Source organism: Micropterus salmoides, unplaced genomic scaffold (assembly GCF_014851395.1).
Source record: "Micropterus salmoides isolate LMB-PRFRI ecotype aquatic unplaced genomic scaffold, ASM1485139v1 Ms_hic_scaffold_13, whole genome shotgun sequence".
Lineage (NCBI taxonomy): Eukaryota > Metazoa > Chordata > Actinopteri > Centrarchiformes > Centrarchidae > Micropterus > Micropterus salmoides.
The window spans coordinates 10816057-10843802 of NW_024040374.1; the positions used below are offsets into that span (position 1 = coordinate 10816057).

The 27746-nt window shown below is 37.5% G+C and overlaps 1 protein-coding gene across 1 annotated transcript; it reads right to left on the reverse strand.

The window, feature by feature from the left end:
* Positions 1-1183: 1183 nt before the first annotated feature.
* Positions 1184-27406, reverse strand: rab3ab (RAB3A, member RAS oncogene family, b). Its single transcript, XM_038715503.1, has 5 exons — positions 27327-27406; positions 12868-13092; positions 6846-6964; positions 5187-5311; positions 1184-4831 (listed from the first exon to the last, which is right to left on the reverse strand). Exons 2-5 carry the CDS (start codon positions 13090-13092, stop codon positions 4641-4643), a joined length of 660 nt encoding a protein of 219 aa, XP_038571431.1. The 5' UTR covers positions 27327-27406; the 3' UTR covers positions 1184-4640.
* Between the last annotated feature and the right edge of the window lie 340 nt (positions 27407-27746).

The window sequence follows — 27746 nt, forward strand, 5'->3', positions numbered from 1 at the left end:
AAGTTTGCACTTGAACAGACAACCTGTAAATCCAGTACACATCTATGTAGGGGTCCTTAAGATCAGGTCATTTAAAACACTGTGTGGCCTTTTGATATGGGCCAGTCAGTGTTTTCCAACCCTGATGAGAAAAAGGCTCTTGTCTGACCACAGTTCAAGAAAATTAGGACTGCAAAATCTGCAAAATGTAATTTTCATTATGCTATTATTTAATAAATTTAACTGATCAGGTGTTATGTCCCGGCTGTCTAAGGGTAAGGGACATACGCATAAACCAGATTTTTTTGGTATGGTGGAAAAATTATTTATTAAGAAGAGAGTTTTTTAAAAATAAATAATAAAATAATAAAAATATTAAAAATGCAATATAAAAATATTGCATTAAATACATGTGCTTCACCTTGCCTTGAAGAATATGTATTACTGTAAATATTTATATTGCTTATCATTTAGTGATTTAGTGGATTGAGTGAAAAGTGAATTATTTACAACAAATGTAAATGTTGTTTTGGGCATGTTGATCTCTGAGAAAAAAATCCAACATAGTGGAGGATCTGATTGTTGTATCAGAGAACACAAAGTGGACTAAAGGTAGCATGTCTTCAGTCTCTCTGAGGCAGGAATAGATTTCACATCACACTACATTCCAAGAGTCTGTTTTAAGAGAAGGAAACTTTCAACAATTGCTTGAAATCAATGATATGTCTTCGTAATTAGAAAGTAGGTAAATATGTGGAAACAAACATTTTATCAAATACTATATCAGGGAAATTAGGAATTGACTTGGAATATTTGTATATATTGCAAACATATTTTATTTAAGTATACACATTTTTTAACATCCTCAAGGGGGCAGCATCACAATTATCATAATTTTTTAGAAATTGCAGCACGAAAAATTTTTGGTGTCTGCCAGCGGAAAGTGAAACAGTGACATCTTGAGGCTGAAGGGACAAGAAGCACCCAACCATGAGCTTTCATGACACTCGAACATTGGATTATTTTGAATAAATCTGGATCTAAACTTTACTGTCTGGGTTAAAATAATATTTATGATGCAGCGAATGTTTTTTTTCTTCCAGTGAGTGCATATCTATATTATGAGTTCATTTTGGGATTTGGGATTTTAACAATACCCATCTCACCCCCCAAGGTACAAAATATTCAAAATCGAAGAATCAACTGATTGTTAGTAACTTTTTATTGTTTTACCACAAAGTACAGATAAAAACATCCACAGCATATTCTCTCATCTTGATGGCCCAAACTGAGGAGGATTTGAAGAGGCAGTGATACGAGACCAAATAAAGTACCTTTTCTGCGTGCTAGAAGATCTAAAGTCGGCAACCTCTAACCAGCTTGATGGCATTTTTTTTTTTTTACGTCTAGATACTGTAGCGTGTATTGCTTTGTAACAGGGTGACACATTCATTCACAAGCAGGCCTATAAATTAATGCAGATACAGTACAACATGACTCTTTTGGGGTTTTCAGGTTTTTACTGTCTTTTTTTTAAACTTGTTTTTTGTTGCAAGCCTGAGTCGATACAACACAATCCACACATATGACTCAGAGGTACAGTATTTACACATCTGGTTTATATAGAGAGGAAGACATATTAGAAAGGAGAACAGTTTCAAAGTTTGGATTTTATCGGTAAAGAAACAGTCACAACCAGTAAGAAGTAAAATGTATGCAGGATCAAAATCGTCTCCCAGGTTTGAGGTGATCGTCACTCCCTCTCTGACCACTACATTTCTGATCAGAAAATCACTACTTTGGTGGGACACTTTGACTTGGTCAGTCATAGTCAGTGGCTCATGTGATTACAGGTTTGTATGCTACATTTGACAGTTAAGTAATGCAACAGATACTCTCAAATGAATGCGTCTCTGATTCAGATTTGCTTTAATCATATAGTCAAACATTCCATGATTTTGACCCCCACAATAATTTTTACAGTGCTCCATAGGTACCCTCCTCTTTCACTCTGTTTTCACTGGAAACAACAGCAAGCCCAGAATACCACCAAGCAGCACTTGTTTTATTACAATTTTAGACTTTTAAAACTTGCTTTTACAGCAGTGAAGTGAAAACAAGGAATACCTGGGAAAACCAGTTTTAAATCTGGAAACTGTATCAAACTAGCGTACAAACACTTAGAAAGTGTTCGGGGGATAATGACACCCAGAGTGAGTGACAGAGAAAAGATGTGTGATTACACAGTGTTGGAACCATAGGGTTGGAACCAAGACAACCAGAATATTTCAATCCTGCATTGACACAAAACTGGTGATCACTCAGCAGCTACTTGGCCCCTCAACAATTCAGCCTCTAGCAGTTTGATATTTGTTTGACTTTAACAGTTTAATGCATACTTCACCTGAAGACTGAGCATTGGAGATAACACTACACACAAACAGACTCTGTAATACTGATTCTGAAGAAGTCTTACTATGAGTAGTTTGTTACTAAGCAAGTGTAACGGATGTGGAAAGAGGAAAGGTTAAATCACAGAGTTGTCTTAGAGCTTGACCTAACACATTCTCACAGGTTCAGAGCTAAAAAGAGATCAGCATATAAACTACATAGATGCTGCAATCCAGTCTTTCCAGTACCATTAAACGTGCATTTCAAAATTATGCATTTAAACTCATAAGTAGCTGAACATGTGAGCTGCAAACACAGCATGATCCTGGATACAGTCTCATTCAGTGCAAACTAGATTACAAACATCTAAGCAGCTGTTGACTGTGTGATCAAAGGTCGTCAAGTCAACACCAGCAAGACATGTTCCTGTACAGTTACTGTAATTGTCAAGTACAAGCTTTAATTACTTGGCTAAAACCAAACCTGCATGTCCTAGTGGCTATGCAATCTAAGATTTGTGCCATGTAACAGCAATGTGCCTGGTTCATCTGGGTATTTACTGTATGTCATGCCATATTAGTCTCATAAATTTGATAAAGTAGCTGTGACTATCCAAACAGCTATAAGGGATACTAATACCTAACATTTGCTTTCTGGAGTCAGAAATTGTCAGTTGTTCCAAATACACAATTTCAATGTCCGTGCTTGGTGTTAGTCCAGCTCAGAAAAAACAGACGCCTGCAAGGTTTTCTAGTATAATATCAACATGTAGCATTGTTTGCAAGCACAACTGCATAGCTGTTGCACAAAATGCTTTTCAGATTTCTTAAAATTTTTTCATTACATTAAAGACAGCAGGAACTATTTTTATCTTGGGACAAGATGCATCAAAACGTTCGCCAGCCTAATTACAACGTTAATGCTATACCTAGATGACTTTGAGCTTTCAGTAGACTCAAATGGTTTGATTATTGATGTCAGCTTCACTGCAGTTACAGTCTGGCTTAAAAAAACACGATGCAGCAAAAAAAGCTTTTCCAGAAGCGTCTTCCTCTAATATCAGAGCCATTTAAAAAATGTTATTTTATTATTAGCAGCAGTGCTTGAAATCACACCGAGTGGATTTAGAGGATGATAATCATATTGGTCATTTTCTGTCACTTATTCCACAGCCTTTTCTTAACACGAAGTTTGATTTTCTGACTTTGCAACATCTCTGGAAAGCAGCATAAGACCAAACTGACTGAATGAAATGACTCATGTACGAGCTGCCACACATCATCCAAACAATCCCAACAACAGAGACCTCCTATATTTGATATTATCCTCATATAACTTCATTCCTATTAAAATTAATTTCCAGATATGCATACCTGTAGATATTATATATATGCACAACATTTATATGTACATTTGAAATAAATATAATTAAATAAAATGTGTCTCTTCATTTTTTGCATTTTTTTCCCTAGCTCCATCTTGTTCGTATTTTCCCCACCCAGTGTTTAATGAATGAAAAGAATAAATGGGGCACCAGAATACAAAAAAAAGAAATGTAAAAACATAAAAAAGGCCAAATGAAAAAGCTTAGATGAACAATGAAAACAAAACAGTTGCTAATCCCTGCAATATCCATGTTTAGATACAAGGTGACACAACAAATTAAACACAGATCCATGTATGTTTGATTCTGTGTGTATCCAGAATCCTATAAGAAATGCAACACTCAGTATGGAGCAGATTTTAGCTGGTTAACACCTCCCACATTACCTCCACTGTGGCCTTCTTGGTCACCACATCAGGGGCTGACATATTTTCAAGAAATTTGACTGACAAGAAACAAAGTACTGTAAACATTGGAAGGATTTAAATGGCACTCTGAGGATAGACGCCGTCAAATCCTTCTTGTAAAACCACAATAAGGAACAGGGAGACAACAGAAGATGGGTGGGGAACCTTCAAGAACCTGGGCTGCAAAGAATCTGAAACACTCTGGTTTCACTGAACTTGCTTTTGCACCTTTTAGCTCCGTCATGAGGAGAAACCAGAAACAAACACACCCCATGCACTGTTCTACAAGCAACTCAGAGCATTTCAGACACTTTGTAACCTGGCTCTTGTGCCCCTCAGCCATGGATCCTTCCTAGGTTATAGAAAAAGCAGGAAAGTGAGTGAGAAGGGTGATAGAGTATGGACCCGAGGCCCTGGGGTCCAGCTGAAGGAGTACAAGGAGGAGGAGGGAGGAAAAGGGTTTCAGGGAGTAGTCAGCTTTAACATGCACAGTCCTGGTGAGGAGGAGCAGGCTGCTCTGTCAGCTGGGGCCCCTGTTTGGCCCCTGTGACGGCGGGATCTCCGGCGTCCAGGCTCTCAGACATCTTTTCACAGATGATGTCAACCAGGCGCTCAAAGGTCTGCTTTACATTGATGTTGTCCTTGGCGCTGGCTTCGAAGAACTCAAATCCTGGGGAAGAAATAGGGTGTGGGAGAGGTTTAATGAGGACATGGTCATCTGTGCAACTGCATAGTGTAGTGGTGAAGATGTAGTACTGAGAACACCTGGTAAAACGGCACTTTAAACCATGGTAGCAGCTCTGAAATATCTTAATAACTATTAGATGGATTGTCAGATAGATATTCATGGTTCCCAAAAGGTTAATCTCAATCAATGACTTTGGTGATTCAAAACAACATCTAGCAACACTAACCTTCAGCCTGGTCATTGATTCAGTGTAAGTGTACCTTACGATGAGTCATAGATATGAAGTGTGTGTGTGTGTGTGTGTGTATGAGTGAGTGTGTGCACACCATGCACTCACCGAGGTGTTCAGACAGCTGGCGGCCTCTATCCCCGCTCACCACTCGCTCGTCATCCATGTCGCACTTGTTTCCTACCAGCAGCACCTGGGCGTTGTCCCACGAGTATGTCTTAATCTGAGTCGACCTGGGAACCAACACACCCAGCAGAAAGGAAACTCAAAGACTGTCGTCACACTGCAACTAAATGTGATCCTGAAGTTTGAAGCATTCCTCTCATTTGTTTTCTAACCAGTGTGTACAGACAAAAAAATACTTAAACCAAGTTCTGGATCACAGTGATTTTACAAAGTTACAAAAGCTTCTCCTGAAAAATGAAACTCACATGTGACTTTTATTTCACAGAATTTGACAGCAAGCAAATTTTGCCTGACTGTCCTTATTCTGTTTATTATTTTAGGTGTTGAGAGCTGGAAGTGTCAGACAGAATCTGAAATGTGGTACAACAAGAATCACCATCTGATTTTCAGTAATTGTCTCAAATTCCAAAAAAAAGCTTTTTTGTTAAAATGTTGCACAATAAACCCCGTTTGTAACTCCCTCATCCTTTCCTTCTGTGTGTTCATTGGCCAGGAGAAAGTACAGTACTTAAGTGCACTTCTGAGGTTCTTATACTTTACTTGAGTATTTCCATTTTCTGCTACTTTATTCTTCTACTCCACTACAATGTTGATTGAAATGTTGTACTTTTAACTACACTACAATTTTTTGACAACTTTAGTTACTTTATAGATTTAGATTAATAATAAAAATATAATCAATAAATAAATGTATTATTATGGATTAAGATAAAAGGGCAAATTCACAAGATACCCAGCAGTTACTGAATTTATTTAAATGAGCTCCATTTTACCAGCTACAGCATTGAGTGAGTACAGATCAATGCATCAACAATTATCATCCAATATAATAATAAACAATATTCTGAAACGTACCATACTGCATGATGATTTTACTTTTTATACTTTAAAGAATGTTTGATGATAATACTTTTGTACTTACAGAAGTAACACAATTTTGAATGCATGACTTTTACTTGTAACAGAGTATTTCTCCACTGTGGTAATTCTTCCACCTCTGCTCATTGGTGAATTTGTCTTTTCTAACTGAATCTTTGTCTTTGACCTACATACCCCCCATGAGTGTCATTACAGTTTTACTTTCTGCAGTGAACAACATTTGTGATTATGTGATGGAAAGCAAGAGCTGTTTCTACTGTCCAGAATGATGAAAACAAAAAGGATGAAGGAGCAGTGAAAGTAAAACCTAGACTTTGACATACTACAGTAGTGTAGTTAAAATAAGTTTGAACTTCCAAACGTTTTCTTTAAGGACAATCAGAGTAATATTATAACAGAGAAATGACACACCAAGCCAAAGTGACAGCAGGAGACTGAAAGGATAAAAGATAATGATCCCTGCAGCATCCAGTTCTTCTACAAACACAGAGAAAGCGGATGCTGTGGACAGTTTAAACAATACATACAGAAACTTGAACCGCATTGTCTGCTCTGTTCATTAATCTACAGTATCTATTTCCAGACTTGCTGATTATCCAAATACCATTTGATCCATCATCCCCCCCCCCCACCCCGCAGGAAAGGTCCTTGGCGTCAGTTTAAACTGTAGTCATGTGACACACCCTCAAGCCAATCACGTACCAGTCCTGGACCGCGTTGAAGGACTCCTCATTAGTGATGTCATACATGAGGATGAAGCCCATGGCTCCTCGGTAGTAGGCCGTGGTGATGGTACGGTATCGCTCCTGACCTGCCGTATCCTGGATAAAAAAAAGAGGGATGTTTTTATTAACTCTTTCCTCACAGAGAATTCTGACAGATTACGTTGTAGATAAACTGTTAGGTCTTCAGACAGTCTAAGTAGTTCCCTTTCCTTGTTTCTCACACATTTGTATTATAGTATTATACATCAGGATTATACTGTTGTCTAGTACAGCAATTTACCTGTATACAGCAGGTGGAGATGTTGTAACCCTACTGCCAAATAATCAAGGGCCATATATTGGTCAGCTTTATATGTCTAATATGAAATGTGCACTTACACCAATTTCTATAAAGGAAAGTTACAGCTAGCAGCTAAATGTGATTTCAGTGTGATTGGTAAGTTTATATCTGCTATGAAAAAAACACACTGTTAGAGAACTGATGACCTCTGCAGAGGAAGAACTATGAGAAAAGAAATGCTCCTCTGCACTTAAAGCTTTGGTGCATCAGCAAATTTATTTAAGCCAACATTTTAACATCTTGAAACAAGTTTGAATTCCTCTGAGATGAGAGAGCCTAGTGAGCATTTTCCTTTGAAAAAGCTTTATGAATTTTACCACCCACTTTGGCAGGTAACACACCATTGTCTCAGCGTTTAAACTTAAAGGGATAGTTCAGGGGAAGTGGGGCCTGCAGTAGATGGCAGTCAGAGCATCCCCAGTTTGAGGAAGCAGACAGTTGTACCGGCACAGAAGCTAAGCAAAGGATTAGCAACAAAATGTATTTTTAGGCCCACAAAAAAAAAAAAACATCAGCTCACGTTTACGCTATATTTAGAATATTTTCAGCAGTGACCTTGCCATCAGATTTTCAGTATACAGTGCACAGCTAATTGAGCTTATGTGTAGGAATACTGAAGTTCTACGGTGAAGAAAATGTTGTTGCAAAGGAAAAGGCTGTATCCCATATATTGCGCACACTATATATAATGTAGATTTTTTTAGTGGGCCTTCCTTTAAGTGGCTAAAACACATTTTGCTGCTGACCCTGTTCACAGGTAACAGCGCCACTTCAAAAATCCCAAACTATCCCTTTAATACATTGGGCTGGTAAAATGATAAAGAAGAATTTGCAGGGTGCAGAAATTCAAGCGAAAAGAGTTTTAATATTACCTGGTATTGTCTTTAAAGATATAATACTTGATTGGTTTACAGCACACTGCTCCTTAGTAGCTAGAACTGTGTACAGTCTTGTATCCTGCATTAAAGATTTACCATCCTGATGAAACCTTAAGGTACAAGGTACAAGGTAGATTTATTTGTCACATTACTACAAGCTGTAAAGTGAAATTGAGTTTGTAATTCTCTTCTGCTATGTAGCAGTGACATTAAAGCAATTATAAAAATTGTATGGTAATGGTGTAAAATATATATTTAGTGGAGCAGTGCTGAGGATGAATGAGTGATTTGAGTGCACAAACAAACCAAAAAACACACAAAACATGATAAGAGGGAATTACAAATAAAAAGGCATGATGTTAGAGCAGATAGTTTGCACACAGTAGTAATAAAATGTTTTTAGATGTGTGTACGAGTGAGGACAAATTGTGCAAAAAAGATTAATGAACTTATTTTATAAGTGATTCATATGGTAAGATGCAGATGCCCCAAAATATCGACTTTGGGTTTTCTGCCATGATCAGAACAATGTACTTGATCCTAAACAAATAAGACACAGACAAACACACATACACCATGGGTAAGACTTCATTCTGACACATTGTTCCCATGTGTATGCATATTAAAACGATTCTGGTTTTTTAAAAATCTGCCAGCAGTTGACACGTTGACACACTCAATTCTCTGCAAACTTTGTCAAAAACTAATCCTGCCTCTTCCTTCTTCGCTATCTCTCCTTAGCCACAAACCTAGCCAGCCTTGCTCTTTGAGCTAAGCAGCTTCAGGTTCAACTGCATCATTCTGCTGTCTGTGAGGAGTTCAGAAGAGCAAAAGACTGCTGTCTTTACTATTGTTATTGTAGACACATCACACCACGTATACATATATAACCAGTGTCTACCTGTTATTAAACTTTCTGGAGACTTACATTTGCGTTAAAGTGTCGAAGCAACACACATAACATGATGTCAAACGCAGTTTACAGATGTTTACATACAAATACACACAAAAACAATATACTGTCCACAAACACACTTTCACTCAACTTTTCTCTTCTTTTCTTTTTTTGGACTCATCAATGTGTCTTTTCACTCAATCACGCCTGATCACTCTCAGGTCATAATTATATTGTATGACATCGATTTTCAGAGAGCTGTGGCTCCATATGGTTGATTTTAATGTTAGAACTGCAGTTTACCCACTCAACGTGCTGCAGGCTGCTCAGGATGACAGCATCAGCTCTATACTCCAAATGTCAGTGTAGGTAGCACTGAGTGGTGTTACATAATGAACACACTGGAGGACTCATGAGCCCTGAAAACAGTTAAAGCTGTCGACATTTTTAGATGAGCAGCTAGTATGCAAAATGTAAATGTTCATATTGTAGCATGCAAGATACTATAATGAAGTACTCTAACTAAGGCAAGAGCCTGGACATCAACTTGGCATGGAGACTTGAGAAAAGCAGGGAAGAAAAGTCGCTGAGATTATGAAATAGTCTTTTTCATGCTTCTGGGCTGTAGGAGCCACTAAAGCTCATATTTATATTTGGTAAATGATTTACATTGCTATCAGGTTATATAGTTCTGATATTATTGAAGTTTATACAACAGTTTATGTCAATAGGTGAACTATGTTAAGGTTATATTTATATTTGCTATTATTATTTTTTTAAGTGCTAGACTACAGGTATATTTTTGTTGCATTAGACTATTGATGTTGTTGTAAGGCACTTTTAGTATCTATTGTCTAAAGAAACTGCTTTTTTCTGTAGAGAAGTCTGCGCTTTGGATCAAAACAAGCTTTTGACCGTGTGGTAACATGTGATAGTCTATAATGAGTATAATGTGTCATCGGTAATGGACCAGGCTGAGATGTAACTTTGGATAATTCAGTGTTTTCTCTCCCTCCTGGACTTTACAAGATTGTTGGATTTAATTCAATGAAACACAAGTCAAAACAATTATATACTGCAGTCTAAAGTGATGTATGAACTTGGAACATGGTAAAAATGGCCACTACATGGAGGGAGGAGGGAACCCAAAAGAAAACAAAAAATAAATCAGTGGTTTTCTGAAATAAGAGCTGAAAAACTAGCATGTACTGAGGTCATTAACATACATGAAACGTTTGAGGTTATGGTACTGTTTATTATGTTATCGTTGTAAATATAATTAAAACACAAAAGACAGCTGAAGAACTTAATCACCATCTTCGGTCTGTACAAATGTTTTGTGCTATTATCAATGGATGTCACAACATTAAATAAGGGAAGTGATTCTGTCATCTTTGACCAGTGTTCAAACAAATTGTCAATTTGTCAACAAGTTTTGATATTCAATTAATCACTTTATCAAGCAAATATGCCACACATTTGTCCCATCCAGACAGTTGGTTGAACAAAAAAAGACACTTGGAGAGAGACCTCAGTGAAAGTGACATTTTATGGACTAAGTGATTAATCACTACGTCAAAGAATAATCAACAGATTAATCAATGATTAGCAATAATTGTTAGTTGCGGCCCAGCATTTGACTACAGTACACTTTCAGTATAAATGTAGCCATAAAGTCTCCACCCCAGTTTAATGAAAAAATAAATTGTCCAAATTTGTATATTAACAACAGTATGATGATGTATTACACAATGAGTTAATACAAAACCCCACAAATGTCACTGTTTCAAGTGAAATAATAGGTATGACACATACTGAAACATCTATATAAATGATTTTAACTGCACACTGTGAGATAAATGTGCATACTCTATGTTGGCCATCTTAATTTTTACTGTAGTCTCAGATGAGAGATGGGGGATGGGGATTTGATGTGTGTGTGTGTGCAGGGAGGGGGGTATCTACTCTAGATTTGTAGTAATGGGGGAGGGGAGAGCAGCACCCAGTCATCCATTTGTCGTGCTCTGATTGGCCAATCGTGTCTTCCTTACCAGAGGCGAAACCTGGCAAAAGCTGACAACAGACACTCACACACGCACACACATTGCTCTGCTCACCATCACAAAGCTCTTTCTGCTGCAGAATGTGGTAGTAAAGGTGGAAATGATGTTATGATCTACGACGTGATCCTGTAGCTCGGGGAGCCTGTTCCACGGCATGCTAATCTTTACTCTGCTCTATGATTGTGTTTACTGTTGAGCCCTCAGGATGCAACAAAACATCAGCGCCACCCTGTTTGTTCCTGAATGCACATCAGTGTTGCTAGCTGTGTTGTAATGTATTGCATTCTACTGATTCAAGGGTCAGCTGGATGAGCAGGCTGCAGCGAATACAACGCTGCATGCAAATTTGTGTGTGTTTACTATGATTTGAGGACAGCTTGCGTAATAAAACTACACCACTGGGCAGTGTTTCTCCGAGCAGTAGATGAAATATCTTATGAAATGTTATTTTCTGTTTTGTTAGATATCATTGAAAACATGACATAACATTCACGTTTAGTTTCAGAGGTTCAAGTGAGAATCATGAGAACATAAAGCATCATCTGTTCTCAAGTGTTTAGCTAACCTTCTAATCCTGCTTTTTGAAACAGCCTTCAGACGTAGAGCTGCCGAGGGCAAACTCAAAACAAACTAATTTGTACCATATTTTGTCCGACTCTGGGGTGAAAAGCCTGCTGTCACTGAGAGGGACAAGATGCAAAACTTGTTTAAATGCTGTTTCTGAATAATGACGCGCAATCCTTCCTGGAGGGCATTTGTAGTTTTGCACGTTTTCATATGAAAAGTGAAATTGTTGTGTAAAGACTGAAAAAAGAGAAGCTCAAACCTTACTTTCACAACTCCACACACCTGACCAATTGCTATGTGAATGTCACATTGTCAGTTTCAGAAAGTTACATTAATTGTTGGATGCAGCCCTATCATTTCTGATGTTGGACAGGTGTGTGGAGGAGGAGGTTTCACCATCCAGCAAACACAAAACTTCTGACTGCAGTGAATGTATCCTCAAAATGAATTATCTTAGAAATATGCAGAGAAAAGAAAAGACAAAAGCACTTGCGGAAAGGAAAAATGTGAACACGTGGTGCTAAAGACATACAGTATATGAAAATCTAGTTTGTCTTGGGATACTGCACCAGCAGCAGGAGAAAATGAAGTGAAGAAAGTTTGGCCAAAAAGCTTGTGTGAAGAACCAACTGGACAACTTGTCTTTAGTATGTTTCCTTCACATTTTGCACAGGATGTTACCATTAGCTAAGCGACAAACCACAAACTGTTAATCTATGTAGTTAATGTTGATTTTTCATGAGCACTATTTGTCAACAGACAGTTAAAGTAATTGGAATAGTATTTCTTTGATACGATTATGTGCTGCATCTGATGCAGATTTTCTTGCACTACGCATTCCTTTTAATAAGCCAGCTGTGCATAATTGTAAGTGTGACAATATCCATCCATCCATCCATCGTCAACCGCTTATCCTGCATACAGGGTCGCAGGGGGCTGGAACCTATACCAGACGACATTGGGCGAAAGGCGGGGTACACCCTGGACAGGCCGCCAGTCCATCACAGGAGTGTGACAATATACAGCATAAATTATCAATTGATTCCACACAGGTCTCATTTCACAGCTGTGTTTGAGTCAAATCTATTAATTTTAAGTCTTAGCTGAGGATCTTGCTATGAATAGGAGGATCATTTTATTACATTTATTAGACTGTCAAATAAACTCTAGCCTAACAAGATACGTACATGTAAATTATAGATCTTAGATCAATTTACTCCCTTCAAGGAAACTCAGCACATCACAAGATGTCTTACCCAGATCTGTAATTTGATCCTCTTGTCATTTCTGTAGATGGTCTTCACCTTGAAGTCGATGCCCACCGTACTCACAAATGCCGGCGTGAAGGAGTCATCGGCGTAGCGGAACAAGAAGGAGGTTTTGCCCACACTGCTGTTTCCAATGATGAGGATCTTGAACATGTAGTCAAAGTTTTGGTCCGAAGACTCCTTCTGCCCATAGGTCGCTGTTGCTGAGGCCATCTTTGGACAGAGATGAAAACAAAACTTTAATCAAATGACCTCTGTGACCCCTACATGTGGCACAGCTGCTGCAACTGCACAAGCCTTTAAAATGCTGGGCACTGTGTGACCCAATATACTTCAAAGCAACTTTTTTATCTGTCAAGGGAAAAGAAAGGGCGCTGTTAAAGAAATTACATTCATTAATTTAGCTGAAGCTTTTATCCAAAGCGACTTACAATTGCTATACAGGTCAGAGGTCACATGCCTCTGGAGCAACTAGGGGTTATGCATCTTGCTCAGGGACACATGGGTGGGTCAGAGTGGGGGATTGAACCTGGGTCGCTCACGCCAAAGGCATAGCGCCATCGCCACCACCCCATCTGAGCGATTATTCCTTTCTGGGTTAAGGTCCCAGGTCCCAGATGAGTGTTCCCCAAATTTAGAGCCTGAATAACAGACTATTTTAACATGATAGTTGATCAGGCTGTCTCTGCTCTCTGCATCTGATTTACACAAATGTGGGAGTTTGACAACATTTTAAAGTTGAAAGAAATTGACTATTCTAATATGAATTACACAGATGTTACTGCTGAGTTTTCTGCCAATAAAGCAAGAAAAAAGACATTCATGTCATCCATTAAATTTAGCCTACACTGTTAAAAAAAAAAAAACTGAAAAAACTGAAATTTTCCAGCAGCTGGGGCGCCAGAAAAATACGGTAATATTCCATAATGACAATACAGTCTGTAACTTTAATTTTACATAAAATCTTGTGCAATTTTTGGGGCTTTTATTGTTTAATTAAGAACATATACACCTGTAAAAACAATTAAATTACTTTTAAATATAGTTGAAAACTGCTATAATACAAATAATCAGGCTTAAAATTTATAGTAGAGTGCTGCTTTTAATTGAGTTTTATTGTATAATTTCACATAAAAATCTTGTTTATGTAATCAATATACATTGTAAAAAGAAACGATACAACACCTGCAAATACTAGATTTTCCTTTTAAAAAACGTCAAAATATTGTTCTAAAACAGGTAATCAGCTGTGTGTTCATTGGACTTTTGGACCATTCTTCTAGAAGCATTTGTGAGGTCAGGGACAGATGTTGGATGAGAAGTCCTCGCAGTCTCTGCTCTAATTCATCCCAAAGGTGTTCTATCAGGTTGGGGTCAGGACTGTGCAGACCAGTCAACTTCTCCACACCAAACTCGCTCATCCATGTCTTTATGGACCTTGCTTTGTGCACTGGTATGCAGTCATGTTGGAACAGTAAGGGACCATTCCCAAACTGTTTCCACAAAGTTGGGAGCATGAAATTGTCCAAAATGTTTTGGTATGCTGAAGCATTAACAGTTCCTTTCACTGGAACTAAGGGGCCAAGCCCAACCCCTGAAAAACACCACCACACCAAACTTAACACACTTGGCACAATGCAGTCAGGCCAGTACCATTCTCTTGGCAACCGCCAAACCCAGACTTATCCATCAGATTGCCAGACAGAGAAGCGTGATTCGTCACTCCAGAGAACACGTCTTCACTGCACTAGTGTTTAGTGGCGGCATGCTTTTCACCATGTATCCGACGCTTTGCAGTGCACTTGGTGATGTAAGGCTTGGATGCAGCTGCTCGGCCATGGAAACCCATTCCATGAAGCTCTCTATGCACTGTTAGGCCACATAGCTAATCTGAAGGCCACATGACGTTTGGAGGTCTGTAGCTCTTGACTCTTCTGCAGATGCGCCAACCCCACTCTGGGATTTTATGTTGCCTACCACTTCAAGGCTGAGTTTCTGTTGTTCCAAATCGCTTCCACTTAGTTATAATACCACTAACAGTTCACCATGGAATATTTAGTAGTAAGGAAATTTCACAAATGGACTTATTGCACAGGTACCAAGCTTGAATTCACTGAGCTCCTGAGAGCAACCCAATCTTTCACAAATGTTTGTAGAAGCAGTCCACATGCTTAGGTGCTTGATTTTATACACCTGTGGCCATGGAAGTGATAAGAACATCTGAATTCAATGATTTGGAAGGGGTGTCCCAATGCTTTTGCAATATAGTGTTTACTGTCAGATCACACAGCCCTATTTATCAATGCAGTTATATTGTAAATCAAACGCTGTCAAGCTATTTGGATGTAAGGAACGGCAAGCTAGTGTAGATCAACTGCCTTTTGCTTATTGCTCACACATAATGGAAGAGCTGGTGGTGGAGGGGGAGTGGTTATCTGCTCTGTCATTTTTGCAGCCATGTAGCCACCAGACTTGAATTCTTCCCCAATTCTGTGGAGAGGGCTATGGACTAACACATCTCCAGAATTTGTTCACCATACCAATTATTAAGAGAAACTTACTTAATGTCTTGCAGACCTTGGATAGATATACTGTTGATTTTGTTTGCCGTTGTTTATGTTTCTTTAGGTCATCCAGAGGTGTTGTTGTGCCAAGTCAGTTGAATCTGAAAATGTACTTTTGGCTTGCATACCAAAAACTTGCAAACAAATGGATTAATTTGGACTGCCAAGAAACACTTCACATTCGCACTTGTCTTTCTACTTGCATATATTTGCATCTTTTTTGTATACCAACTTAATTTAGAAATTTTGGACTTCCCCAACTCCCGTGCGCACAGTTGTGCACTGCCTTGCAAGGCCAGGTGGACCTAATTCAGCAATCAGCTGTAACACTCCTGGGGCAGAACTAGAGGACAGAAAAGGAACAAGGATGCACAGCACAGAGAAACACATACAGCTGTAACAACATTTACCAGATACAAAAACTGGCTTTAGAAAGTCATAAAATATCATATTGAAACCAGGGAAGAAGTCTTTGGATTGTGCATTAAGTTCACTGTATGTAAAACCACCATTTTCCCCTGGCCTTTGCCTTTCATGTCTCTGTACAGTCCTATCAAAGCAAAATGCCAGCATTAAGAAATACTTTCCAATTACTTTACATTCAGATTGTACTTAAATCTTGGAGCTGTGTCTAATAGTATCCAAAATATTCTTTATGTTGACCCAATTGGGTTTCTAATGAATAGATCTGAAAATGTCGTCAATAAGGTAAATAAAAACTAAACTACTTTTGTTTCAGGAGAACAATTCTTTACACTGAAATCGTTGACTTGTGTGGCTTATTTGTTTTGAGCATGGAACTGAATAAATGGTCTATAAATAGTATCAGATGTGGGAATTTGTATTATGGTGGTACTTTAAAAGGTCTGTGGAGTGGTGATGTCGCAATGACACATGCCTTTGGTGTGAGAGACCTGGGTTCAATCCCCCACTGTGACCCATCCACCATTGTGTCCCTGAGCAAGACACTTAACGCCTTAACGTCGCTTTGGATAAAAGCGTAAGCTAAATTAATAAATGTCTAAGTTTCCTCAAATTAAGTAAATTTAAGGAAGTCTGAAACTGTCACAAATAACCCTAGTACAAGATAACTCAAAATGGGTTTCTGGTCTCTATTATAGGATAAATGGATATATATTACTCTAATGTAAAATGTGAACATGTGGTGATTTTTAATTATGAAAAAACAAGATTTAAATATGTTTTTTTTTAGGTTTTGATTATACACCTATAGCTAAAACTTTTCAATCGAAGTATCTGTAAAATGGCATTAAAATTAATTTTTCATCACAAACCCGTAATTTTACAGGAAGTTTTCTTTTTTAACCCCATTAAAAGGTGTGAACACCTGTCATTTAACAGTAAATTAAATATTACCTTTCTGTAATTTTACCACTTTGGGGCAATTATCCATCCATCCATCGTCAACCGCTTATCCTGCGTTCAGGGTCGCGGGGGGCTGGAGACTATCCCAGCTGACATCGGGCGATTTGGGGCAATTATATACTATGTTAATCTAACTTGTAATCTAAGAATTATAATAAAAGTCAAAAGCTGTGAAATTACAGTAATTATGGCTGTTTTCAATGATCAAAACTGTGTTTCGACAGTTTAACAATACTTGCAGACACTATATACTGATTAAAATAACATTTATTCAATGTTTTTATTTTCCAAATATCCATAATTAAAGGAGATATTTGTCAATTAACAAGAAAATCTATGTCAAGTTACATAACAAATGTTTTTTGTTACAGTTAACTGTTACTAATTGTACCAAGTTTAAGAAATGTTTTTACAGTATTAAACTTAAATTTAACCCTTTTTTCTTTTAAATAAGAAAAATAATATTTGTGAAAATACGGGAAATTCCTGAATGTATTGTAACAGTTTGTTTACGTGAAAAACCCCAAAAGTTTCCTTAAGATAACAGAAATGTTACGGTTATTCACAGCTACAGGTTTTTCATGTTATTTTACATTAGACATGTAAATTCACAGTTTATTTTTGTAATTTTTTTTAATTATCATGTATTTCAAAAATACAGGAAAAATATATGAAATAAAAAGGAATAAAACTGTCAAAGTAGAGATTTTTTTTTACAGTGTATGGTGAGTCCATCTCATGTGTTTAAATTAGACAATATGAAAGGTTTTTACATACAGCTGCCATTTTAAAATGTGCCCACATGATTTTCTAAGAGTTGTTATTTTCTCTGGCTTTACCTGGAAGTCATAAAATGTGACTACTGTAAATTGCTGTTTGGTAATGTTCTTTAAATGTTGTGCATAATACTGCAGGTTGAATGAAGTACAGTTAAAGTTGTGCATAATGCTGTTGGATATGTTTAATCCTGTTTAAGTTAGCATACTGCTTTTTTAGCTGTGCATAATGCAGTTTTAGAGCTATACAAGCGCAACTTAAACAAGTTAAAACATACACATACGTATTTATACATATATAACTTACTTACTTATATGTAACACAAATTGAATACATTTCAAAACTTTAACTATAATTGGCTATGTTTGTTGTACTGTGGTTTGTGTGTATGCATGGAAGCGATGATCAGGGCCTCCCATGCCAAGTGAGGGTTTAGCATCCCTTCCGCAACAGTTCTGATGGCAGTGCTTTAAAAATAGATGACAGTGACCTTTTCTGAAGGTAAATATTAAAATTTTATGTTCAGTCCACACTCCTAAAACACTCTTTCAAGTGAGATAATAAATGATGTGTGTAATAAGAAAATGCATGAAAAGTAGAGCTGCAAAGATAAGTTGTTTAGTGTTTTATATAATTGATCTCTTGATGATGGGGAATGAAGCCACAAACTGGGGTGCCAGTGTGTAAGACCTGTCCCTGACAGGCAGGTTAGAGGATGAAATGAGGTTCTGCTGGAACCTGGCAGACATATGGAGCAGAGAGCCATAGGCCTTCATCCAGGCACATCGGCACCTCTGGGTGTAGGCGTAGACAGAATTCTAGGGTTTCTTGGTTGCAAAGGCAGCCTGCCCTCTCTGAATTAATGACCATCTCCTTTAAAGTCATAAGCGAAAAACACACTTTAATAAAATGAAACCCATGAAATCCTTAGAAAACCAACAGCAGCGGCGTGTAGACAAAGGTTACATTTAATGAGTTTTAAACAAAAGATATGATTCTGTCAGCATCTGTTAACACTAAGCATAACAGATAAAAGTGATTAACTAGTCAGGCTATAACACTTGCACATTTCCTTCATGGTAATTAATCAAAGTGGTGTATTGCAACGTCAAGGGGAAACAGAAACCCCATCAGAGTTTTCTCAATTTGGCGAAATGTTGAAGGAAAATGGCTCAATCAGTCACAATCAGCTGGGGATGTGTGAGGAATATTTCACAGCGCAAGCAGCTGCAGGTTGAGTTGAAGTTAGTTTGGAGATTTTTATTCGCATTTTATTTTAACATCAATAGCTCTGTGTTAATAACATCAATTAAAACTTCATAAGAGGGTTATTTTAGTCAGGTATGTTCTGCCAATGAATATTACCCCAAAACATGATTTCAGCTGTTTCTTTGCAAGTTACGTGACCAACAACAGTCAAAATGGTGGTGCTACCATCTGATGGAAGTCCAGAGAGATGTGAAACCCGAAGCCCTGACACACACAGGTAGAGCTGCTAGTGCTCATGTGGACCACATGTTCTGAACTAGTCTGGTTAACGTTGTTGACAGCTCCTTCATGGCAGGAGTCTCACGCTTACAGCTGAAGTTACAGCCATGAAAAGATGTAGCCTGACACCAAGACACAACTAAGAAGTAAGTATATGACAGTGGTAACTTCAGATTTAGAGGCCTACTCTAAGTAGTTAAATCAGCTGGAGAGCTAGGGAAGCCAAAATGTGTATCTGCTATAGAATGCGGTTTCCTACAACAGTTGTATCCATTTCCAGAGGTCAACTTTCTGTGTTTACTAATGTGTGCACATTTTCAGTCCCTGAAATGTGACAGAATTAGTTGTATAAAGAATAAAACGAGAGAGCATGAGAGAGAAGTTTCTGAGGCTATTCGACCACCCGACAAGCAGTTCTGAAATCGCCTTGACGCTTAATGACTATGACTGAATGACTAATTACAATTAATTGCAGCTTTAGTATGCATGTAACTGCTCTACCTACCACTGTGCTAAAATAATTCAGGGCTACAAGGGCTAAAAGGATTCAGGAAACTTTGTTGACTACCAAGAGCACAACGACTTGAGCCCACAGGCCTCAGAGTCCCCGGACCCTCCTCTATATTTAGACTGTTATCTCGAATGGGCTGAAGTGGAACACGAGAACTCAGGAAATAAAGCACAAACAAAACAACTGCACCCCTCTCCCTAACCGTAACCCTATCGGTTTACATGAAGAAACACAGAGATGCTAAATAATGAAGAAGCACCGACCCTTCCTCAACACATTGGTGTTTTTTTTGTGCAAGGAGGCTGAGCAGGTAGTTAGAGCTGGGAGTTAATGCTATCACCAAACCCGCTACAGCCAACATAACTGTAAGTGGTGTTCAAACAGGAAGCTGAAGTGAAAAAGAATAATGAAACCAGAAATCGCCCAAACCTTGTTTTGATAATGTATATGTATATATATATGTAAGAAAAAAGAAATTATCTCAATTTGTTAGATTAGATTTATTGAGCATTTTATTAGCAATAATTATTACAATTCTATATAGTAAGACAGTTTTAAAAATGATTGGTCTTTAAATACTAAGTTTTAAAAATATGGTTTAATAAATATTAGCTTCAGAAATCTGAATGTATTTGCTAATTTGAAACCTAATTTCCACTCTTTGGAAGAGTTGAACTAAATATTTAACACGGATTTGTAATTTATATTTATGTTAATTTTTCCAATGACTCTCTATCTCCATTCACAACCCGCCACAGTTCCTACACTGTGCATCTGTGGTAGATGTAAGCAACTTCAAATTAGCAATGACTTCAAATGTGAGTCTCTCTGCAGTGAAGTGAACTGCAGTGTGACTCATTGCGTAATCCACACCAACTACTGTAAATGAGGACAAACACAAAGGTCGTAGGAGACCTATAGTATATTGAAACCAAAGATCCAACCTGAATCAACTGAGCCACATGTTATCAAACATCAGAATGAATTCTGTAAAATGTAGAAAGGTGGTTCAGTGCTGACTTTCTTTAAGTGAGCGACAAGAGATGCGGTTATCCCACAGTATTCAAAGGACAACACACCTGTAAACTAATGTCACATGATTTTCAAGAGTAAGATCATTTGGATTCTCTCAACAGGAAAAGGGAAAAAGACATATTTGTGAGAAATAGTCTAATGCTGATATTCAGCTATTTATTTATATGTTTAACTGGTCTGAACATTACAAAAGAAAAACAGAGAGGGGGAACTGGAGTCACATCTGGTCTGACACTTTTTTTATTGCCTAATTATACCAAATGGGAATATTTTAAACACACACAAACATTTCACAAAGATACCATAAATATCACAATTTTAAAGACTAAAAGACCTAAGACGTCTTTAATTTGTCACCCAACTGTATGTCATCACAGAACTACGTCACTGTGAACCAAAACAAACCAAATACAAAAAACAAAGGCTGTTTTCTCTGGCTCTGACTAAAGCACAGATCACACTTTGGTATTGGATTTCCTCTTTGGCCAGCCTTATAAAAAATGTATCTACTTGTGTTACTGTTGCAGCAGAGTGTCTACTCAGCTCGGCAGATATTTCAGCTCATGTGCTTTTTATCGACGACTTTCTTTTTAGCTGAGTAAGCTGTGTTGCTGTGATAGGACAAGACCAAGTTTTAAACTTAGAAACAGACGTTCAAGCCAAGTTCTTACAGTCAGTTAAGATTGTACTGTTCTTCTAAACTGTAGATTATCTGAGTGCAGACCCTTTATTACAAGCTCAAAGTGACAACTCTTTCTCTGCATGCCAGTGTCCCCTCTCCTGCTTGCTGTGGTTCAGAAGCTCTCCGTCTCTGCCCTTTAAGCACCTTTTCTCTTTTCTTTTGTCACATTTCTCTGGAAAACACATTTCTCGCTGAAAATGATTCACCACTTAAGGAATATTTGCTGCATCAGTGGAGGTGTTGTATCTATTGATTTACTGAGCTTGTTCTGGACCAAAGTGCTGGTTATGATATCTTTAAATGAAGCGTGTGACAGATATTAATAACAGTGATTAGGGGAGGTTAAAAATGAGCAGTCACTTTTAGAAAACTGGATCAAACACTGCAAACACTATCACAGACTTTTGTTGGCTTTCAGAGGAGGCCGTTGAGTGTCCGCTGCATGTGATGGTGTGGTGAGATTTCTGCAGCCTTTCCACTACGTCTCCAGGATTAGCCGCAGAGAGGAGAGCTGGCCTAACCTTCGCTAAACTCTAATTTGATACATAGGCTTACAGATGGAGGCCTCTGTGCTTAATCTCAAAGTAATGAAGAAATTCTCATTATGTAAATGTCTGCAGGATTTCACTCCCGTTGCATTTAGCGTTGATGGTTGCTTTGAACAAAGCTACAAGTCAGGTGTGCCAAACTGTGGGAGCTTCCATAACACATGGGCTTGTTACAATTTATGATTTAAAGAAATTATGAGCTGTATATGTTACATTTTTTTGATCATTTTTTTTCAAAGCAACTTAGATTTTTTCATTTCATTTTGCTTAAGGACACTGTTTCTAGCACTGCAATAGCAAAAAATGCACATCACTAATCACTTTCCACAAGGTGGGACCAAGTCATTGTTTTACAAGTCTCAAGTATTAGCACTAAAGTCAAGTCTTAAACTTTAATTACTAATTTATTAAACTAATTAATTTAATACCATTTCATATTTTTAACAAGTGTTAAAAAAAATCATAATTATATTTGGGCTTGGGGAGGGTATCAAGTCAGATATTCAGTATACAGTGACATAAAACTGACAAACTCACAAAATCTTCCAATTGTCATAGATTTCTTTACATTTTTGCTTAAAAAAAACGGACTCATACAATAAAACTACCATCAAAATAACTGCATTCTTTTTCCCCCTTATTTTCCCTGAATTATTTCTTATTTCACAGTGTATTTTTGAGCTTATTGCCCATTTGTCCGTTTTGCAGCTGAATGTGCTGACTCATGACCATGTTATTAATTTAACATTTGACAGATTTCTCTAAAATCTCATTTTAACTAACATTGTGATTCTAAATTATTTGTCTCTCAGATTTGGTCTTTATTCAGTCTAAATAAAGGACTCAGGCCCTGAGACACAAATAACAATAGTGGTGCTGTGTATTAATACTGATTAAGACTGACTGATTTTGTTTTTAGATTTACTGTAATTTCCTGTATTTCCCATGTCTCAAGGTGATTCTGGTAGCTCAAAGCTGCAAGAATATCTACACATTTCACAATGACACTATTTCACCCACAGTAAAGGTCCCATCAAAGTGGCTTTGAGATTAAAATAATCTCCCGTTGTTTAACCACTAGAAACAGGAGACGAGACTGAATGTTGAGGGACATGACAAAGACTGCAAAATGGACACTGACACTAGCTGCTGAGGACAACTCAGTGCCTCTATCATGGAGGAGGTTGGGGAGATGGAGGAGGAGGGACGTGTTTTTATCAGGCTTTGACTATTTGGGCCTTCGTAGGCAGGAAGAGCTGATAAATCCACAAATCTGACCTATGTTCCTACTGTTTATTTTAGCTTTACATGATGAGATGGGTTGCCCAAATATCTACAGTCACTACATCAGATTTTATATGACTATGAGAAAAATCTGATACCACAGGAGAGAAAGGAGTGATTTTTCTTATATTATATAAAGCATTGAAGATTTCAAAGCCCTGAAATTATTGAAAAAACTGTGGAGAAAACGAAAGGGAGCTAACTATTTACCAGACACATGCAGCTACACATCTATCCATCTCCACTGAAGCAGCTGGAGGTTTTCTACTTTGCTCAAGAGCACGTTCTCTTAGTAACACCTTCAGTTTTCTCTTTTTTATTCCTAATCCAATCATGACTAAGAGTTTCTGTGCTGCTTGACATCATCAAGATTTCCTCTAAACCTGTCACTTAAAGGAGATTGATGTGCAACAGGAGCTGGATTGATTCACGGCTGAGTGCTGCTGCGGCCAGCTAGTCAGGCTCATTTAATCAGTATTGGGTGGCTTCCTGCAAACTGGCTGCTAATCTTCAGCTGATCCCAGATCACCTAAACACCCTTCCTGCTTAAAGTTACTGAGAAACATGCCGAGACAACAGACAGAGGTGTCTTCAGGACCACGAGGGAACGTAAACACCCAGAGAGCAAAAAGCATACTGGAAAATCTAGGAGCTAAGCTGCTTGAAATGGGTGAAAGTAACTAACGACATTTATTCAAGTACTGTACTTTTTACTGTACAATTTGGAGGTACTTATACTTTACTTGAGTATTTCAATACTTTTTACTCTACCACATTTATTTGATCATTTTAGTTACTAGTTACGTTGAAGATTCAGATCAATAATACAAAATATAATCAACACATAAATTATGATTTATTATTATAGGGTGATATCTAGGGTAAGATAAATTCACACTACCCAGCAGAATATAAAGTAATTTTACCAGCTCCAACATTATAGTGATGATTTAATATACATTATCCTGAATAATGATTAGTAGTACCTTGGAACAGTATTTATACTTTTATACTTTTAATTAAGTAACATTTTGAATGCAGGACTGCTATTTTTATCAAAGTAAAAGGTCAGAATACTTCCTCAACTGGCTGCTTGAAACTGGAGGGTCAGCTAGCCTAATTGGTAAACTAAATATCTTGTTAGCAGGATCACCCAACCTATTTCATGAGCCAAACATCAACAGAATCAGATCATTTTTTACAGCGTCTGTTTTGGTAGTATTTACATCCAAGCACAGCTCAGGGTACTTTCCACCAATCAAACTCATACAACTGACACTATAGGAGCACTTGAAAGCGGCAAAGGAATCTTGCACGTTATGGAGAGTCTGGGAGAAAGTCTAAATGCATGAACTTCATCATCAAGCACATATGATGTCACAGATGGACGAACTAGCTTACATTGCTAATTGAGGTCAATCCCACCCTCTCTTTCAAATCAGATGGACATTAGTGAGTGTTGCTACTTCACAGATGAAAAGGTCAAACAGATGAACTGTTTGCAAAGAACTTTGTGCAAATCAAATGAGGCTAGTATACATATATGCACCAGTAAGCAAATGCCTCACATCCCCTAGGTTACTTCCTTGAACAAGCTGGCAGTGTTGGATAAAAGGGATACATTACAATTAAATACTGTACTATAGGGGTGCACCTACTTTATTTATTTACATGCTACTCGTTACTTCTAAACAACTGACTTTGCAAATTAAAATTCATTCAAACATGATCAGGTTATAAAAGATGATGTGTTGTTTTGGGTTAAAGTACACCTTCGACATCCAGTACCACTTATAGTATTAATACATCAAAATCATAATCTAATAATATGATGACGTAACAGCGACACAGAACATTCGTCATAAAAAGTACTTTTTACAGTACCTGAATTAGTGTGTCATTGATACTTTTACTGAAGTAAATGATTAAAATACTTCTTCCATTACTGCAAATAGGCTGAAAACTAAATTCATCTTTAGGAAGAAAAACTGTGCACAGACTAAAGAGGGTAAAAAAGGTTTTCAAACTGCTGGTATTTGCATCTTTGCTCACCTCCTTCTACACTAAACAAATCTCAAGTATTCAGTTGGTTTTGATGCCAAAACGCTAAAAATGTGCTTCTTTTCTCATCAGGGTGGAAAAGTGGGACATTAAAACTGGATCACTAAAACGCAAACTGGTCTAATGAATTTACATGAATCATTATAATAAATCTAACATCTTGTCAAGGTTTCACAGCTGAATGATATCTGGTGTTTACCACATCCAACAGTTCACCTGATGTATTATCACTGCACTACCAGACAACCTTGTGTGTGAAACAACCACAAACAGAGAAGACAAACACAGCCGTGGTTTGATGCAGCTGCTGTCCTGCTCCCAGGTTGCCTGAGACGGCATTTTCCCCCTTTTCCTCCAATCACATGCCTCCTTTTCTAGGAAGCATGGGGATGCAGATGCGAGGAGGGGAGCTAAAAATAGCATCTCTCTCTCTCTCTCTCTCTCTCTCTCTCTCTCTCTCTCTCTCTCTCACTCTCTCTCTCCCGCAAACAGAAAGGGGAGAGCAGCCAAGATGTAGGAGATGTTTGTTGGTGCTCGAGTCTGCAGGTGAATCCAGGACGCTTTGGATTAAAAACAGCCCTGTGCCCATTTGTAAACCTGTTTATATTTAAATATTGAACTTTTATATTTTTCAAAAAGGCATTGTTCAAAAACGTTTCAAATGGTAATGACACATATTAATATTCTGTATTTCCCATAAGTAGGCTTTGATGTAGTTTTTGAAGAGCTACTTTCAATAATTAACACAGTACAACTGCTGATAGCTTTAAATGTTGTGATTATATTTGAGCATCTTTATGCTCCAAAACCTACAAGAATTCCAGGTTTCCCTTTCAGAGATTTGTTTATTATTCTTATAAGTGTGTAAAAGCCTCTGAAGGTTTGAAATGTCTTAATTTAGAATCAAATCAGAACTTTCTGTCTGTTTTCCTGCGACTGGTCAGACAAGAGAGTCACAACTCTGACAGGCTGATTAATATCTGAAATGTGATAAAAGATAAGTGAATCAGATCCTGGTTGATGCTGAGGCAGCGTTTGTCACGCTCAACACATGGATGTGTTTTCCAGGAGAAACAGCAGATTCACGTCACTCTTGCTTTCAAGTCTGATCGCCAGTGACTTCACTGTCAGCAAAGGAAATGATGCTGACTGCAGACACACATTCAGACTCTTTCACACATGAAACTTTAAGGTTAAAAATTAAAACTGCTGCCAGAAATCTTACAGTCTACAAATTTGTATTGTTGTGTTGTAATATCATATTGATCAATTTTAACAATCAAACATACACACATAGTTTACATTCAACACACAGTGAACATTTACATATTGTTCATTTTCATATTTTTAGATTTCTTTGATTATTGAGGAATTATATTCCTCTGTTAATTACATATTCTGTTGGGTTTTTTTCTGTTTTCTGGGTATGGGAAGTAAACAAACCAATTCATATGAAGACACAAACCAGATATCTGATTGGTTTAGGACCAAGTGTTTTATCCTTCAATATGAACACTGAACATTGAACATTCTTCCATATATTTATAATGATTAAATAATAGTCCTATAATCATCCAAATATTCGGACTAATAGTGAGTCTGAGGTACTCAATAGCAACCTTAGGTTATGTTATAATAATAGTAATTAAAATATTATAATATACCGACAATTGTATTCGTGTCAAAACAATAGCCTACTTTCGTCTAGTTTGCTGCATGAATGGATTTTCAGTGTTTGAATTTTATTATTTTGTTCCTGCCTCAGACACATTTAGACCCATTTTCCTGATTTAAACCTTCGGACAGTGTGAAACGCCTTTTCCTGCAGGACAGGCCCGCAGTCAAACCACAGAGCTACTAATCAAGCACATCCGTCACAACCACATAAATCACACGAATAAATACGAATCTTATGCATCTGTTACGGTTTTATGGTTTTCAAAATGAACAGCTGTTCTACAGAAAGCATCGTATGTCAAAAGGTTCTTTAATCTCAAATAATTTGCTTGATATTTAAACACATACGCTTAAACAAAATAAATGCAGGATACAGAATATTTAAAGACAAGATGTATGTCTATTCAATAGATAAATAAAGACAGAAATCCCACCTTTGTGTATTTCTATCCGGCTGCTATCCACCACGTCCAATACCCGCAGATACACCAACACTATCAAGTGAGAAAGGTTGTGCAACACAACATCCGGGTATGAATTCCAAAATAAAAGCGGTGCCTTTTTAAAAGCTCAAAATAAATGCTTGAAAAAGAGAAAAAAAAGGTGTTTTCAACATTGTGGTTTCAATTGGCAGTGCTGCTTTGTAGGTGAACTGTGAGCTAATGGAAACCAGATTCTAAATCCATGTCAACATATGTTCCAATAGCTTTGTTTTGAGTCACTAAAAGAAAAAATGCAAATGATAATTGCTTTAAAATTCAAATAATAAAATACAAAACTGCTCCCAGCGATTGCAATCAGAATTCATAAAGGCCAACTTTTAAATGAACTACTTGAGGCAGGATTTTGGAGAC